At 40.6% G+C, this 15,677-nt stretch overlaps 1 protein-coding gene across 1 annotated transcript in view; it reads left to right on the forward strand.

Moving 5' to 3' along the window:
• The window catches only part of SNX30 (sorting nexin family member 30), a 44,200-nt gene that overhangs the window by 17,079 nt on the left and 11,444 nt on the right, over positions 1 to 15,677 (forward strand). The window contains exons 2-4 of the mRNA XM_066339885.1: positions 3,852 to 4,040; positions 9,902 to 10,012; positions 13,592 to 13,750. Of these exons, the coding sequence (XP_066195982.1) occupies positions 3,852 to 4,040; positions 9,902 to 10,012; positions 13,592 to 13,750 (459 nt within the window). The remainder of the gene's footprint in view (positions 1 to 3,851; positions 4,041 to 9,901; positions 10,013 to 13,591; positions 13,751 to 15,677) is intronic.

Below are 15,677 nucleotides of genomic sequence, written 5' to 3' on the forward strand. Positions count from 1 at the left end.
TTTGGATGAAGTGAACTTTTTGATTTAATCTCTGTTTCTGGGCAGGCTGACTAGTCAAGGTGTTTGGAAAACAGGAGTTAGCAAACTAATGTGAAGCAGCCTTACCAGAAAGCAGCCTGCATACTTGTCAGGGTGCATTTCCAGCACAGGCTGTTAGTTCCTACTTTCCTGGCACTGTGGGATACCAAACATGTGCTGCTAAAATTGTCTGACTTCTGTAGCCATAAATTCAGGTGTCTTGAGGAATTCTAAGAACTTCATAGGAATGCATGAAGAGCCTGCCCTTGTGGTTGTTTTACAACTGTATAAAAGAACGAGTAGCTCATGAACATGGAAGTCTAAATGCCACACTGTTATCTACTGTAGGTTGTGATCCAGGCCTTGCTTCACCTGACCTCCTTCAACAGATGACAAAGCTATGACACTGTCCTGAGGCAGTGGGGGACAGAGACTGAGGATCTTTACTCTTTACTGTAGAAAAAGCTTTGAAACTTCAGAAAATATTTATGGATGCTCGCTAAGAAGTGAAGAATGTCTTGACAAAACATGTCCTCCACACCACCTTGCCTGGCCAACCAGAAGCAGCCTCCCCTTCTCTCTGCTGTAGGACTGCTCAGCTTTCTGCTCAGCAGACTGACTACTGTGAGTGACAGGTACTTTGACAAAAGGCTTTGTAAGAAGTAGGTACCTGCTGTGACTTGGACTGTATTGGTCTCTAATAATGCACACAGAGGATTTTAAAACATGGATGGGCAGCTACTTGGTGCACTAAAAGTGAAGCTGATGCATGAGCCAATGGCGCTGAAGTCAGACACAACTTGCCAACTTGTTCATATAAAATGGATAATACTAGGCAGTATTGTGGGTCTGGTAGGTATACCAACAGGTAGAAACACAGGTGGCTGCATATCTCCTTTCCTGCTAGGCTCTGCAGGACGTACTCCTCTTTCTGTGGCAAAAGCAGACTAACACAAATGATGCACTCCTGTTTTTCCCAGACACAAAAAAAAATTTCCCCAAGTCGCTTAGAAGAAAGGTGGCACAGTTAGCATGACAGGGAGGTGCTCTGCTGGTAGGATTACAGGCTGAGGTATCTTGCTATCATACTTCAAAGCCTACCTCTTTCTAAGCAATAGCATAAGACGTCAGCAAAATGGATCCTGCCTACTGTTAAACGAGGGCTCAGCAGTCGTTTGTTTGTTACTTATGCATTGTTTCTAGTGCATTTAGCTAGGAGGTTCCATCCATTCAGAAGGAGAAACAGTTACCTTCTAACTTGGCTTTCATCTGCTGAAAAGTAGCCAAGTAGCAGGGTATGATCCCAGCTGTCTCTGCCAGAGGAGGATCCTGCAGATGAGGCAGTATAGTACTGTAGCACATCATCTCTCCTTTCCCCACCAGCACAGCTAGCAGCTCTTCTGATCTGAAACACTGCTGGTACAGAAGCTTTATTTGATGTATGGAGTGTTTCACCAAGACAGAACTATTACAGCTTTTAACACCCGAGACATTCCACAGAGTCCATGGCTGCAGGAGCACATTCAAGGGCGATGAAGCAGATTCAGGCTTTCATAGACTTCTGTCCTGCTTAAAATGTACAATGATATGCAAATCAAATGTGTAATCGTATGATATTGTTACTTCCCAAGAGAATTGGTAAGAAAAGTGCTAACTTCATGCAACTGGTTGCAAGCTCCATCTTTGCTTCTTTCTCTGGATTCTCACATTTTAAGCAGATTCCATCATATTCTTTAAATTCTCTTTTGGAAGAGTTTTCTTACAAGCTTTTGAGATCTCCTGTGGAACCAGGCTTAAGCTGTTTCTGCAAGTAAATTGCCATACTGGAATCTTAGAAAATGACTGGCTGCAATTCTGGCACAACTTGTATGTTAATGCTTATTGCACATGGGCAGTGATGAGCTGTCTTTTCCTTTGGAAACAGAAACAGATTTGTCTCCAGCTACTGTGCTTTTTACTCTGCTCAGCCAAATTCTCTTGTCTAGCTGAACTGCAGTTATTCTAAAGCCATCTCCTGTTGTTAACCTTATCCTATCTACTGCTTATTCTATGTAATTTCAACAGGTCTTCTCTACCGACTTGTTGTGCCATTGCTTCCTCCTGTTGTATGTATTCCTCCTATGCTGGGTCTAAGCCAGATGCTTCTGTAGTTTGAGGTGTCTGTGTCATATCTGAGCTGGCAAGCTGTGCTTTGCTCTTCCTGCTCTTTTGCCCTCTTGAGAGCATTTGGGTGCCTGCCATCCCATCTTGCTTACCTGCGAGTTAAATCTGAAACCATCTATTTGTTGGCAGCCTCTTCTGTATATTAGGTGGGAGAATACATCTAACCTCTATGTTAGTAGACAGTAGTTTAGATCGCCTGTTTCCCAAAATGTCTAAACTAAACAATTATTTTCTCTACTTCATAAGGCAGCCCTCAAGGTGAAGAACAATGCTGCCATAGTTCTGCAGTACTGCAACAGACAAATGGCTCTCTATGAAATCCCAGTACTTCCATGATGGGCTTGTGACAATGACCAGTAGGAATTTAGCTGTGTTTTTAGCCATTATCAAAGGCTGATTTGATAGGAACTTTACATTGAAGCTCTTGCCTGTGATTCTGTACCTTTGGCGAAAGGAGCACTGATGAACAGGGGGAGGCTTTTACCCACATGTGCTTGCTTTGCTAAGATGGTATGTTTTGTCTAGCCACTTAAAGTTGTGCAAAGTTTTGTCTAAGAAGTAATTGTGTAACTAAAACACTTCTAGTTAATGTGATGCCTAGCTGTAGAGATGTTTCTCTGTTTGGCAACAAGGGAGATCACTCTCTGGATAAATCTGTCCCTGTGCTACTATTAAAAAGATGCAAACAAAAGAACCGTCCTGTTTTCTCTGAAAAGAGGAGTCATATATCCTCAGGACTTTCTGTGTACAACTTGTCACACACTGTCAGCTCCCTCTGCTACAGAACCAGAGCAAAGAACGTGTGATATTTGCTGTGATATTTATGCAAGTGCAAAAACTACTGTCACGGAGTAGTTGGTTTATATTGAAGTGTGAGATTTGAAGGTTTGTGCTGTACCAAGTTAGCTATAAAGTTATTTTGTTGTTTTTCTTTTTTCCCTTGATGCCAAGTCAGTTTCAAGGAATTGCAGACTTCCTGAACTCTTTGTGGTTTTCTTCCTAAAATGGCCACTTGCTAGATCTTTTAGCCTCTGTCTTTTCTAGGCACTCTTACACTTAGGAGAATGGGAGTGAGGACCTCTCCAAGGAAAAAGTTGTGTTTTCGTTTGCTTTAGGAGTCCAACAGGGAGGTGTGCATAGACACTTGTGGAGGAGAGTATGATCTATGACTATTCTGTAATGTAATGATGACAATTCAGGCTCTTAACTGCTGCCAATATGTGTGGAAGTTAATGGACTGGATGAGATGAAAGTTGTGCTTCTTCCTCCACTGTAGGAGTCTCCAGAGGTGGAAGCTGACTGCATTCCAGACAACTGAACTGTTGCCACTTACTCTGAAACCTTTCTTTTAAGTAGGTCTCTTGATTTGCCTAGCTGTTTTGTTTTCAGTCTGGGTTGGCTCAGCCTCACCAGGAACTCGGCAGCACTCTGCTTCCTTATGAATAGAAAGCAGGTTGTTTTGTACTTAGGGTGATAATGTGCTTCTTCTCAGCTTAATGCTCAAAGACTTTAAGGTGTTGCCCAGGTGTCCTGGGAAAGGGTGATCCTTGGAGGTGCTGAAACAAACAACCCTTGTAGTGTATCCGAGAAGCTTGTCTGTGGTGTCTTTGGGAGTACTGTGCTTTACCTTGAATCTGTTCACTTACTTCTTTTTTTCCTTTCCAATACAGGATCTCAGTCTACCCAATGGCACACCCGTGGACACCTCTAGCCCAGCCTCCTCCTCATCTCTTCTCAACAGGCTGCAGCTGGATGATGACTTGGATGTGGAAACTAGAGACCTCTTTGTTACTGTTGATGACCCTAAAAAACACGTGTGCACGATGGAGACATATATCACATACAGGGTTACAACAAAGGTACAAAGCAGTATTCTCTTTCCTAGTATTTCCTTCTTTGTGGAATAACTTTAGGACATGTTATGGATATCCACATCTTGCAGTATCTTATCTTAAGGACAAGAGCTTAGTGTCTTTTGATACCTTGTGTGTTGAAGAATGTGAATGTGTTGAAGAAGTGACTTCTCTTAGCAGAACTGTTACTTTAGTGTCTGAAATCATGGAAAAATCTTTTAACATGTGAACTTAGATATTTTTTTGTCTCTGATTCCTAAATAGAACTGTTTGTAAACTTGCAAGGCCAGTTTCTTTAATTAACTTCACAGTTTGTTCGTTTAAGTAATCTGACACTCAATTGGTTTCATTTCCTATAAAGGGAATTCCCTTAAAGGGAATGTGCCTTGTTACTGGTTTACTGTTAATCATCTCACTTTTTATGTTTATCCTTTTCTGAAATGCTTTAAGCTTGTTTCTGGAAGTGTTTACTACATTTCCTCTGTGATCCACTAAAATCATAGTCCTGATCCTCAGCTTTCATGCAGTTGCTGGTTCAGATAACTCTACTGCTGCTAATAAAGTCAAGTAGCTTAAGAATGCTGCTGCCAACAAAAAGAGGCTGAAGATTTTTTCAGCATCTGTTGTAGTTCAATCATTAATGTAATCTATCTATGTTAATATAAAAAGTGATCCTGAAAAGTCCACCACATTCACAATTGAAATGTTGATTCCTCTTAGGTAACTCTTTCTCATTATAATGAACTCCTAGGTGATGTTGACATCTGCTTTGGACGCTTGTAGTTACATAAGGCAAAAGGTATTCACTAACTTTACCAGTAATGTACTTGATACACTTGTCCAGAAAGATTAACATTCCTCCAGCCCACTTAGGTGGCAGTATCTACTGGAGCAAATATTTTCCTTGGAGATAAGGAACCTTTAAAGGGCACAGATAATTTTTTTCCAAATGTCCACTTCAAAGTTTCACTTTCAGACTGCACAGGAGAAAATGGAGTTTCTCTAAAATAGTAACTATCTGCTGCTGTGTTACATTTAACCCAGTTCTGTCATTAATTTTTAGTCTAAGAGTATTAATCTTGCAAGAAACACTGTATCCTTTTTACTGGGAGCAGCTAAGCCTTCAGCTATTACTTGATCAGAAGGAACAGGAACAACAAAATTCAGCTTTCCACAGCTAAATGGCTAAATGGTTAGAATTGGCTGATGTTATTCCTGCCTTAAATTAAGACTCCATCAATATAAAATAATTCTATATAGTGGCACCTTAATAATGTTCCTATGCTTGGAAATCCTTATGTTCAAGGGTTCCTTTTCTTTTTAAAGCAGAGCTCTGAAACATTGCCAGGGTCTTTACTATATTTAGATCAGAAGTATCACCCAGAAGTGTCTCTTTTCTTATTTAAAAAATAATTCTATACTTCTGATTTTGATGTCTACATCCCTTTCTGTTAATACTTGTTTTATGTTGGGTCTCATTGTATCACATAAGTCTGCTATATTATAGTATTGCAATGCTGTTATGAACTGTGTAAGTTACTTGTCTGAATCGACATGAAATCCTCATCTTTTTAGTTTTATTATTCTTGGAAAATTTTGGTTAATCTCTAGGGTCAGAACCTCTAGGACTATCTACCATTGTTCAAGACTAACAGTATTAATGGTCTAACTCATTCTTGCCCCACAAATAAGGTGTCTTCAATGTCAAGCTAATTGCCAGTTAGCCATTGTAGCTGCAAGCAGTAATTAAACATGGCAGAAAAGCTGCACAGGAATAATCCATAGAGTGAGATGAGGAGCCTTCTCAACACCTCCCTTGCAGCCTGGCAGGAAAGAAGTTTGAGACCACTAAAGGGTCTCTCTGGTGCTTCTTAATGAGGAGGCAAGGATGTCTGAGGTTTTTCTCTTCTCTACTGGAGAATGCTTCTGGAACCTCAAAGGTTTGGATAAACATAGGTCATAGAATGAGTTACTCTGAAGATTGAAAAGCAGCATCACTGGGGCAAGAGGGGAGTTGCTAATGCTGTAATGTGTGGTTGTGCCTGTGGCAGGATACCACTGTAGGGAAGAATGTAGACCAGCCACAGTCTCATTTGTGTTGTTTGGGATATTTCTTTAATCTTTCTTTTTACAGGTCCTTCATTCTAAAAGGGAGGGAAAAAAAAAAAAAAAGTCTTGCAGTATGCCCTGGGCTTTTCATCTTCTCATACCATTGTCAGCAGGTGGTGGTGACTGAGGAAGGGTCAAAACATTGGCTTGCAAAGGAAAACTTAAGAATTTACTTGATCTTGCTTGTGTACCTGTTTTCACAGCTCCGTAGTAAGAGCCAATTAGCATTCCCTAGCCTGTCTTGTGGATAAACACATTTAAAAAACATAATGGTAATCCTCCAGCTAACAAGACAGTGATTTAGGACTGACTCTCTGTATTCTCTCATACTCTGTGTTAATCTTGCTAATGCAGTTACTAATGCAAGTTAGTAAGCAGTTTCCTTACACAGGGAGGTTAGTGAAACCGTAAAGGCGAGTGACACTTGTGCAGGAACTTAATGGGTGTTGCCTGTGATGATTGAAGTGTCTTTGTGTCCTTCAGATAGATGTATGTGCATTTTAGGGACATTTTACCAGTCAGAATTCTTTTTTAGAAAGAAAGGGGAGAGTAAAGCTTGGCCTTATGTTATGTAGTCATCTCTCTTGAGAAAACGTAAGTAAATGTACTTCTACCTTCACTTTCATTGTACTTTCTAGGATGGCAAGGGTTTCTTTTGTGCCTTTTCCCATGGAGGTTTGAACAGCTGAGTGCCATTCCTCAGAATCTTGCGGTTGCTCTGCAGGCTTGAAGGGAGAATATTTCACATTAGTCAGTATTGAAGTGGAGGTTTTCACTTTCCTGTCCTTCTCCTTGTGCTTCCAGTCCATTCATTGGGTAGATTAGTTGAACACATGAAACAGCCTGATTTCTGACATACGAGCAGGTAAATGTGATATGAACTCTTTTCCAAGCAGGCTAAACTGAGGCAAGAAGAAATACTGGAGTGCTAAGAACACCAGCCTTCTTCCTTTCCCCCTCTTTGTCATTCTCTCTTTTCCTAGTTGAAGATTTTGCCTGAAACTTAAATAATAACATGGAAGGGAATCTGGAATCAAGTCTAGTGAGTTAGAGAGTACTAGGGTACAAAAATACTTGTGTGTAGTCATGACAGGCTAGCTTCGGGTCTGACTGCTAACTCCTTCCAAGGAAGACAAGAATCTTATGCCAGACCAAGACTTGGTGATTGCCTTAATACTGTCTCTAGTCAAAACTATTCCAGCAACTAAGGTAAAAGTGTCTGTAACTCTGCCTGCTTTCCAGCAAGTAAAACTGAGCTCAGAGTGCCACAGTGCTGACGTAGTGGAACTATGCTGGAATTTTGACTAAGTTCCTAGAAACATCTTGCCCATTGTTTTTTGGGAGGTTGAGATCTGCCATGTAACTTTCTCATCTTCCTTTGGGGCCCTTGTGCTGAGGGTCGGCTCTTCACAGCCTCTTTGCTGGGGTGCAGCAGCCAGAGCTCAACTGCAGTTCCCCCTGCAGCTGCACCCTGAGCTGCCTCAGGGAAATGTGTTCTTGAACACTATGCTTGGACAGTGGCAAGATCTCCTTTCCTCTTATGTGCAAACTGGAGAAAATTACTTGTCCTAAACCAATGAACAGTTTGATCTGAGAACCAAATTCTTTCAGCATTAGTGAGGTTTAATTTAAACTTTGAAAGGCCTTTATGTTCTGCTCAAATAGTCTTTGAAAAGCTAATTTACTGTCTAGATTTGATAACCTGTACAGTAAACACTCAAATGTTGCTGCTGTATCTTCATCTCAGAGGAAAAAACTGGTACATGGAACTTTGGAATTCTGCTTGTGAGGTAAAGGCCACAGGAGCAGTTTACTAGAGGTGAACGGTAGCTAGTGTATGATTTGTGTACTGGGACTTTAACCTGCTTTCCTAATCCTAAACAGTCCTATACTGTTTTCCTTAACTATTAGCAGAATAGTGGTTAATAAGCTTCTCAGTGCTAACAGATGGGAGACTTTGCCATCATTCTCATACTTCAGGATAAGAAACTGCTGTAGTGTGTAGCCAGTCTGATTACTCTCATTCATTCACTGTATGAACTCTTAAAATGCCTTTGGACAATGACAGCCAGTTCACAGATGCTCTGCCTTCTACTGAGTTATTACTGCCTTGCCCTACTTTTTTTTTTTTTTTTTTTTTTTTTTTAATTTCTAGAATAATTCCATTCAGTCTGCTACTCAAAACAAGTGAAAATGATTCAAATGAAGTCTCAAGAAGTCACATTTATAGCATGGCACTCTTAGATTTTGAATAAGTTGGTGTTACCCTGAGATGTGTGTAGCTGAGTAAAGCATAGATCTGCAGTGGGTATTGAGGTCTTGGTAACCCCTCATCTCCAAACACAACTGCTCCAGTTTATGAGGATTTGTTATGTCAGTCCATGGACTAAGCTCTATATTGCTTACCGTGACCTAGCAGGTCAAAGAAGGGAGGAGCTGATCCTGATTTCTTTTTCTATCTATGCCTTCCTTTACTAGTAGCTAAACTATTTCATAGGTAATAACACCTCTGCTTGCTGTTTACGGTATCCTAGACCTAACTATGCTGTTGATACTGTGTTAAGGCTCCTGACCTCACCCTATAAAGAGATTTCATATATAGAACTTTTACAGGATTCCCAGTGGTGGGAGTAAAATGCAGCAACTGAAGAGTTAGAGAGCAAGTGAAGAGGTGGATTGCATTTAAAGGCTGGGACTGGCAAAGCAACCAGGTGCTAGACTCCATGCCAGTTCAAAGTTGGGGTTGCTAGTGTATTCCCCAGAATGCGCTGGGTTTGATGCCTGGCCGCAGGCATGTGGTGTGCTGGCACTGCAAGCCATTCATTGCAAGATGGACATAATGCTGCAAATGCCTCTGCTTCTCAGTGGGACAGAACTACAAGGGCCGTCAACCTTCTAATCAGGGCTGCTGCAATGCCAGGCTCTTCAGCAGGCACTCCTAGTGGGTACACATTTTCACGAGTGCTTTTAGGGAGTTCCAGTATGTGCTGTGCAAGCAGCTCCATACAGTCAGCCTTCCAAAAGGGTTATGGACTGTTCAAAGACAGGACAAAACACTTGACAGCAGTTTATCTGCATACTTACTTTTTTTCCTGTCAAGCTTGTAATAACCTTGCCCTAAAGAAGGAAAATTTAAAAGATTTAATTTAATGTAATATGTCTAATTTGGCATACATGTGAATGGATTTGTTTCTTTGTCTTCGAAGTCAATAAAAATCATCCGTCAAACCTTGCACTGGCTTATGTTCTCATCTTTTGACCTTGGAGCATGGTAAGGCCATCAATCGCAGAATACAGGGCAGTAGTGAAATACTGTTTCACCTGTGGATAGTGCATGTCATAGAGTAAACAAGTCTTTCTGACCCTTTATTTTTAATTTTTGGTGATTAAAATAGTCTTGACCTCACAATGAATATCTTATACAGTCTTTGTAGTCTTGTAACTGCCAAGAGAGTAATGTGATGTGCAGTGCTTCTGCTCTATGGACTTCTACCATGGTGAGAGCAGAACACGTAATGAATTACAAATAGATCTTAACACATCAGCTCCAAGCAATCATTTTTCATATTAGTGCTTTTCCACTGCTTGAAAGGCCAGAGGATCTTTCTCTCATGCTGGCTGCACAGTTTTGGGGATTAAGACCCCCCTGCAAGGCTTGTTTGGCTTCGCCCTTGCCAGGGATGGCTGTACTGCATTTGCTGCTAAGCTCTAAAGTAAGAGGTGTTACTGCACACTGAGTATATCCTGTTCTTTTCCAGACCACACGAGCAGAGTTTGATTTGCCAGAGTATTCTGTCCGTCGGCGGTACCAAGACTTCGACTGGTTGAGAAACAAGCTGGAAGAGTCCCAGCCAACGCATCTTATTCCCGTAGGTAGTAAGCAAGAATCTGCTGTTAAGGCCAGTTATGCATCTGTCTTCCAAGGGTAGTATTTGGATGATATGTGTCAGGATTTTAAAAACAGTATTTCATTCTCTTTGGGTAGTTAGAGTTAAGTATGGTATTTTATTGTCTTCCAGTGCAGTGGAAAGAGGTTTCCATTCCTGACTAGTTAGGAAGCTTAGACTTTTCTTGAGTGGCACACCTAAGAGGTGGTCTTTGTCAGCCTCCTGCAGGGCAATACATATGCTGACTACGGTAGCTCTGACATAAATAGAATACATTTCTATACTGTTTGCTCAATTATTGTGTCTCTATTTCAGGGCATCTGGGGGTTATGAAAAGCCACAGGTAGTTCAGGTTCTAGTTTATGTTTTCAAGGTGGCCTTTTGAGCCAGTTTTACAGAGTAATTTAAAACTATTTGTGCTAACACTTAATAGCACTGACCTGTAATAGCAGACTTGGAAGTTTCAGCCTCTGTCTCGGTAGCTATTGCATGCTACCCCTTCAGTAGGTAGAAGTTTACCTAATAAGATTAGCTAGAATACTGCACCCATTGTTGCTGAAACCGATGATCTGACCACCTTATTTGATGTGAGGAGGTTAGTATTACTTCGTATGTTTTTTGTGTGAATAGATAGGAAACCTGTGAGATCACCACCTTCCGTGCTTTTGAACTGTAGGAATTGAATTGGCAGGAAATAGCAACACTACTAGCATGTTTTAGCTTGCCTGTCTGGGGTGGTAGAAGTTTCTCTGCCCTCCTTCCCTCAGCGAGGAAGTAGGCTGTGTGAGAAGTATGTTAAGTTAATCTGTGGTTGAGCACTGTTTAAGTCCTTAATTATGCTGGGACTTGCCTCAAGTGGAATAATAGTTGAGTGTCTCAGAGATAAGAAGTACTTCACAAGATCATGTGATACCACTACTTACAGCAAATATGTTTAGTGAACAGTACAGAAAAGAAAGACAGTGAGCTTGAGAGCCTAAGGTGGAGGCGTGTGTTAAGTGCCCATACTGTTTTCTCACGCCACATTCTCTGAACAGCTGGAACAATCTCTGTTAAGTTTCTGCAGATTCTTAGGTACACCAACAGGTGCCTAGTTCTGCCTGAAGCCTCCAAGGCTGTAAATAATAGTCGAGTAGCAGAAGGTGAGTCACAGCCCAGGAATCAAGCTGCTTTGCTCTGACCAGGAATTTGTCACATGCAGAATAGCAAACCTGGCATGAGTACATGTAATACTGAACATGGAACCGGCTGCAGATCAAGCCAATATCTTAGGTACCTTTCTTCTAGAAAATCTGGAGATAAAACGATGTGCTGCCCTATTGTATCTGTTTATGCACAAGATAGCAATTATAGAATCTCCTGTTAATCTCCTTCATGCAGGGTATGGTGGGGAAACTGGTGAATGCTTTATGTATTTATTGTCTAGAAATAGATGAGGTGTAGAAGTCAAAGGCAGTTTCAGATACACTGACTTAAGTGTTTTCTGAAAAGATGTTTCAAGACAGTCTAAGACTGTCTGTATTTGTAATTATAGATATTGCAATTCCTGAAAGCCTTCTCTTTTAACAAGTTATCAAAAGGGAGTTGTCTTTCTAATCCCAATATAGTGATTCTGCCTAAAATCTGTAGTAAATGATGTGTCTTCTCAGTGCAGTGTGTCATGACAGCCTATACTTAGGAGCCAAAACTAAGCACAGTATGAGTTCCTCTTCATCTCTTTACTTACTGAGTTACTTCTTTTTAAAATCTCTGGGACATTCTAATCTTTTCTTTCAAAAAACTGTAGAGCTGTTCACAGATCTGTCTCTAGACTAGAAAAGTAAACCTAACACAGCTAAGATTCTTGTCCTTGGATGGTCATGTTTGGATACTTGAAGCCATTTCTGATGACAGTGAACTCAGCTCACATGTCTCAGTAGGGTAAAATAAATTGTTAAGATGGAAGACTATAAGACAGATAATTAACACACAGTTAAAGCAAGATACCGGTTGCTAGCTGTGTGTATTGATTGCTTGAGATGGACCTCCAGAGGCCTAAAATGGAAAGCAATGTACCTCCTGTTGTAGTTGAAGTGGCAGAAGTCTTTAGAGGTGCATTCTTCAAATGCTCAAACTTTAGTGATTACTCAGTGCCAGTTTGGATGTATTTGGTTGAACTAGGGTTCTTTAGACTAGTCTTCCTTTCCCTCTTTTTTTTTTTTTTCTTTAAACTTTTCTTTTCTTCCCTCATATGGTGCTGCTGTAGAGACTTCCTAGAGTCCCAGCTAAAGTTTACAAAGCAAAGGAAGATAGTTTCTTCCTCCCTGAAGACTTATGCACAAGGCTTCTGAAGAAGTCTAATGATAGTGTACCTTACGCTGGTTTAACTAGAATGACTGACTGATTTGAATGCTAAGCATAATAAGGTAAGTCTTAAATTGTAAGAACCAAATACAGTGGTCAAAATGTAGCTGTGTTGCAGCTAAGTTACGCTGACTGTGATTTTCTAGGAGATACAGTCTTCATGTATAGTCCACATCAGTTCGGGTATGGTGGGAAAGCAATATGGATAGATTTTTTTTTCTTAAATTATTTTTGACACAGATTTTAGTTTATATACTCCTTGCAGAGGAGAATCCTGATTCCTGAATTGGGTGAAAATGGCTGTCACTGCTAGCCTAGCTGTAAGCAGGATTGGTTCACAAAAATGAAATGCAAAGCTGATTTAAAACTGATATTAATCTTGAAGTCCATGCTGTCTCAACAGAAAAAAAGCAGATCTAGTGGTAGAGCTGGAACTAACTATGCATCATCTTAAAAAGTTATCTTCCATCCAAAGTGATACTTCAGAGTCTGTAATCCAAGTGTAATAGGAGGGACTGTTTAACTAGGAAGTCTGGAGACAGTCTGGGCTTACATGTCAAGCTGGACTCTATAGATGAACTGATGGACTCAAAATAGTAAGACGTAAAAGTGGATGTATCATCAGGCCTTTGTCACGTACAGAAACTTACTCAGGAAAGTCAGCTCTGATATCCAGCCATTTGCTGTGTTAATTTGTTTGGTTTTGCTCAGTGTTCTCACTAATGCTATCAGCCTTTTACAGGAGGGCCCTGTATATACTCCAAACTGCTCAGAGAGGGTAGGTAGGAAATAAGTAGAATTGTCAAATTTTCTGAGTTTCCTGAGACTGAGCAGCCTTACTTCAACATTGGATGCTGGCGGGGCGGGTGTGCACTTCTGTTATAAATAGTGTGCAACTCTTCTGGCATGTCATTGGGGCTGGATCTTGAATATGGATAGCAGTAGGGAGAACAATCTAAGCTATGCTAGAAGTACTTAGTGTGAGTACTGTCTGACTTGTCTGGTGTGACTCTCAGCTGAAGCCACTCAGTGGAATGACTAGCTTTAAGCCAGACCAGCTAAAGGATAATTCTGAGGATGGCTTGCATCCCATCTGATGCATGGTTCCTGTTAACAGAAACAATGTTTCAGTTCCTGTTAAGACTGGATTTGATGGCTTTGTTTGTTTCCAAATAACAGAAGCAAGTTTTCGGTCTTTTGAATCTTGTGCTCTGACAGCCTCTTCCTGAAAAATTTGTGGTGAAGGGTGTTGTTGATCGCTTTTCGGAAGAGTTCGTGGAGACAAGGAGGAAAGCATTAGACAAGTTCTTGAAGAGAATAACTGATCACCCAGTGCTGTCATTTAACGAGCACTTCAGCATCTTTCTCACAGCTAAGGTAAGCCTGTAACTTTCAAATGCAGTTGTAGACCTTTGCAGTCCCTTCTGAAATTAGGGTAAAAAGGCATTAACAAGACTACATGTGCAGATCAGCGCTTCCTTTAAAATACCAGAGGGTTATTGGGCACTCTGACTATTGTGTGTGACGGACCCTTGTGTGTGACAACAGTATGGGTTCCCTGTACTTGAAGGAAAGAGGAATGATCTCTGCAGATAGATAAATTGCTTTCTCCAGACCTACTTGTTCTTGTAGCCTAGAACATGCTCCTGTTATGCAAGAGAGAATAAAAATTCAGAAACCTGTAGACTTTAATAAATTCAGAAACCACTACAACTTTAAAATCCTCTTTTGGGGAGGAGGGAAGGGGGAAAGGAAGAGAAGTCTCTCTTGCACAAAAGCTTGCAAATGCCTTGAGTTTTCATCTTGTCTGTATGTTTTATACTGCTTGCACTTGATGCTCTCTAAACTAAACATGGAGGCCTCATTCTTACTTGTTCTCAGCCAACAATTTCATGCTTGTTTTCTGCATGATTCATGCAGGAATGGTGCAATTTTCTTTGACTTTCTTTAGAACTATATAAGACTAGGAGAACCTGCAGTTATGCTTGGGTTCTACCAGGTAGGTGAGAAGAGCTGTAAAGGCATGCCTTTCCAAAGTCACATTACTCTAGCTCACTTAAATGTGATGTTTGAGCACACTTCAGGTTCATGCTCTGCTTGCTGCTAATAATCAATCTCCAGTGTTCTTTTATTTCCCCTCCATGATGAACTTAACTACTGAAACAAGCCAGAAATGCAGAATTTGTTTAGCACATTAAATGTCATATATAGCTCTGTTCCTTTTTTGATCTGCCCAAGCATGCTGCAGCTACCATAGCTTTATTTTTCTTCTCCCACCCTGTGAAATGAATGTCAAGGGCTTCATACTCTGCTTTAGGAAGAGTTTGCCATAAGATTACAGAGCATCCTGAGAGATGAGGGGAAAGGACACATGTTCTGCTGACTGTCTCTAATTTTTGAACTTGGTCTAGTGAAGCAGTGAGATGTCAATTCAGTGTGCTAGGACTTCATTTAGTTACTACAGGAAGTCATAAGATCACCTCCTGCTTGAAAAAGAGAAACAAACATTTCTTTATGTTCCCTGTTTGGACCTATAAACATACCAGAATGCTTGAGAGAGAGTGAGTGAATAATTTTTGGTTCCAGGATCTTTTCTGATGTCTGCTTGCAGCTTGTGCTGAGGACATGTGGAAAGCAATAGTCAAACTCCATTTAAGTGCAAACATAATTGAAAATTATATTAGCTGCTAAGGTGTCAGGTTTTTTTAATCAGACTTGTATTTGACTTCCCTTAAATACTTGGAGTAAATACCCTAGTACATGTTTTGAAGTTGACTGCTTGTTCTTGGTTTTTTGAGTTTTTTTTAACATCTAAGCTTTTAGTCTAGTCTGTAATAGTATGTCTGAATTCTTGATCTCTATGGTCTTACGTAGTTTGAACACATCCCTTCCTCGGGCTCTATAGGATAACTGAACTCTAGCTCGTGAACCAATTTTGAAATGTTGAATACTGACCTCTGCTGGAAGAAGTAAAATGAAAAATTGTCAGCATTTTGGCCAACTGAAACAATTTTTTTCTGGTGTACTATTAAGGTGAAAGAAATCCCATGAAAATTGTAGGCAAGCATAGATTATTTGAAACTTGGTTTATGTAAATGTGTAAAGGAGTGTGAAGGAAGTTTACACTTTTCTGTGGAGGCAACATGGATGCATCTGACCCAGCCTGAGCTATAGTTTTTCTTGAAGAGAGGCTTTGCTGGTCTCCCCACAATGCATTTTTTCTGCATGCAGTCTTCACCTGCCTCCTGTTTGACCACAGAACTCGAGTGAGAATGCTACTTACTAAAGGTGTGTGATGTGTAGC

This window comes from Sylvia atricapilla, chromosome Z, assembly GCF_009819655.1.
Source record: "Sylvia atricapilla isolate bSylAtr1 chromosome Z, bSylAtr1.pri, whole genome shotgun sequence".
In the NCBI taxonomy this organism is placed as follows: Eukaryota; Metazoa; Chordata; class Aves; order Passeriformes; family Sylviidae; genus Sylvia; species Sylvia atricapilla.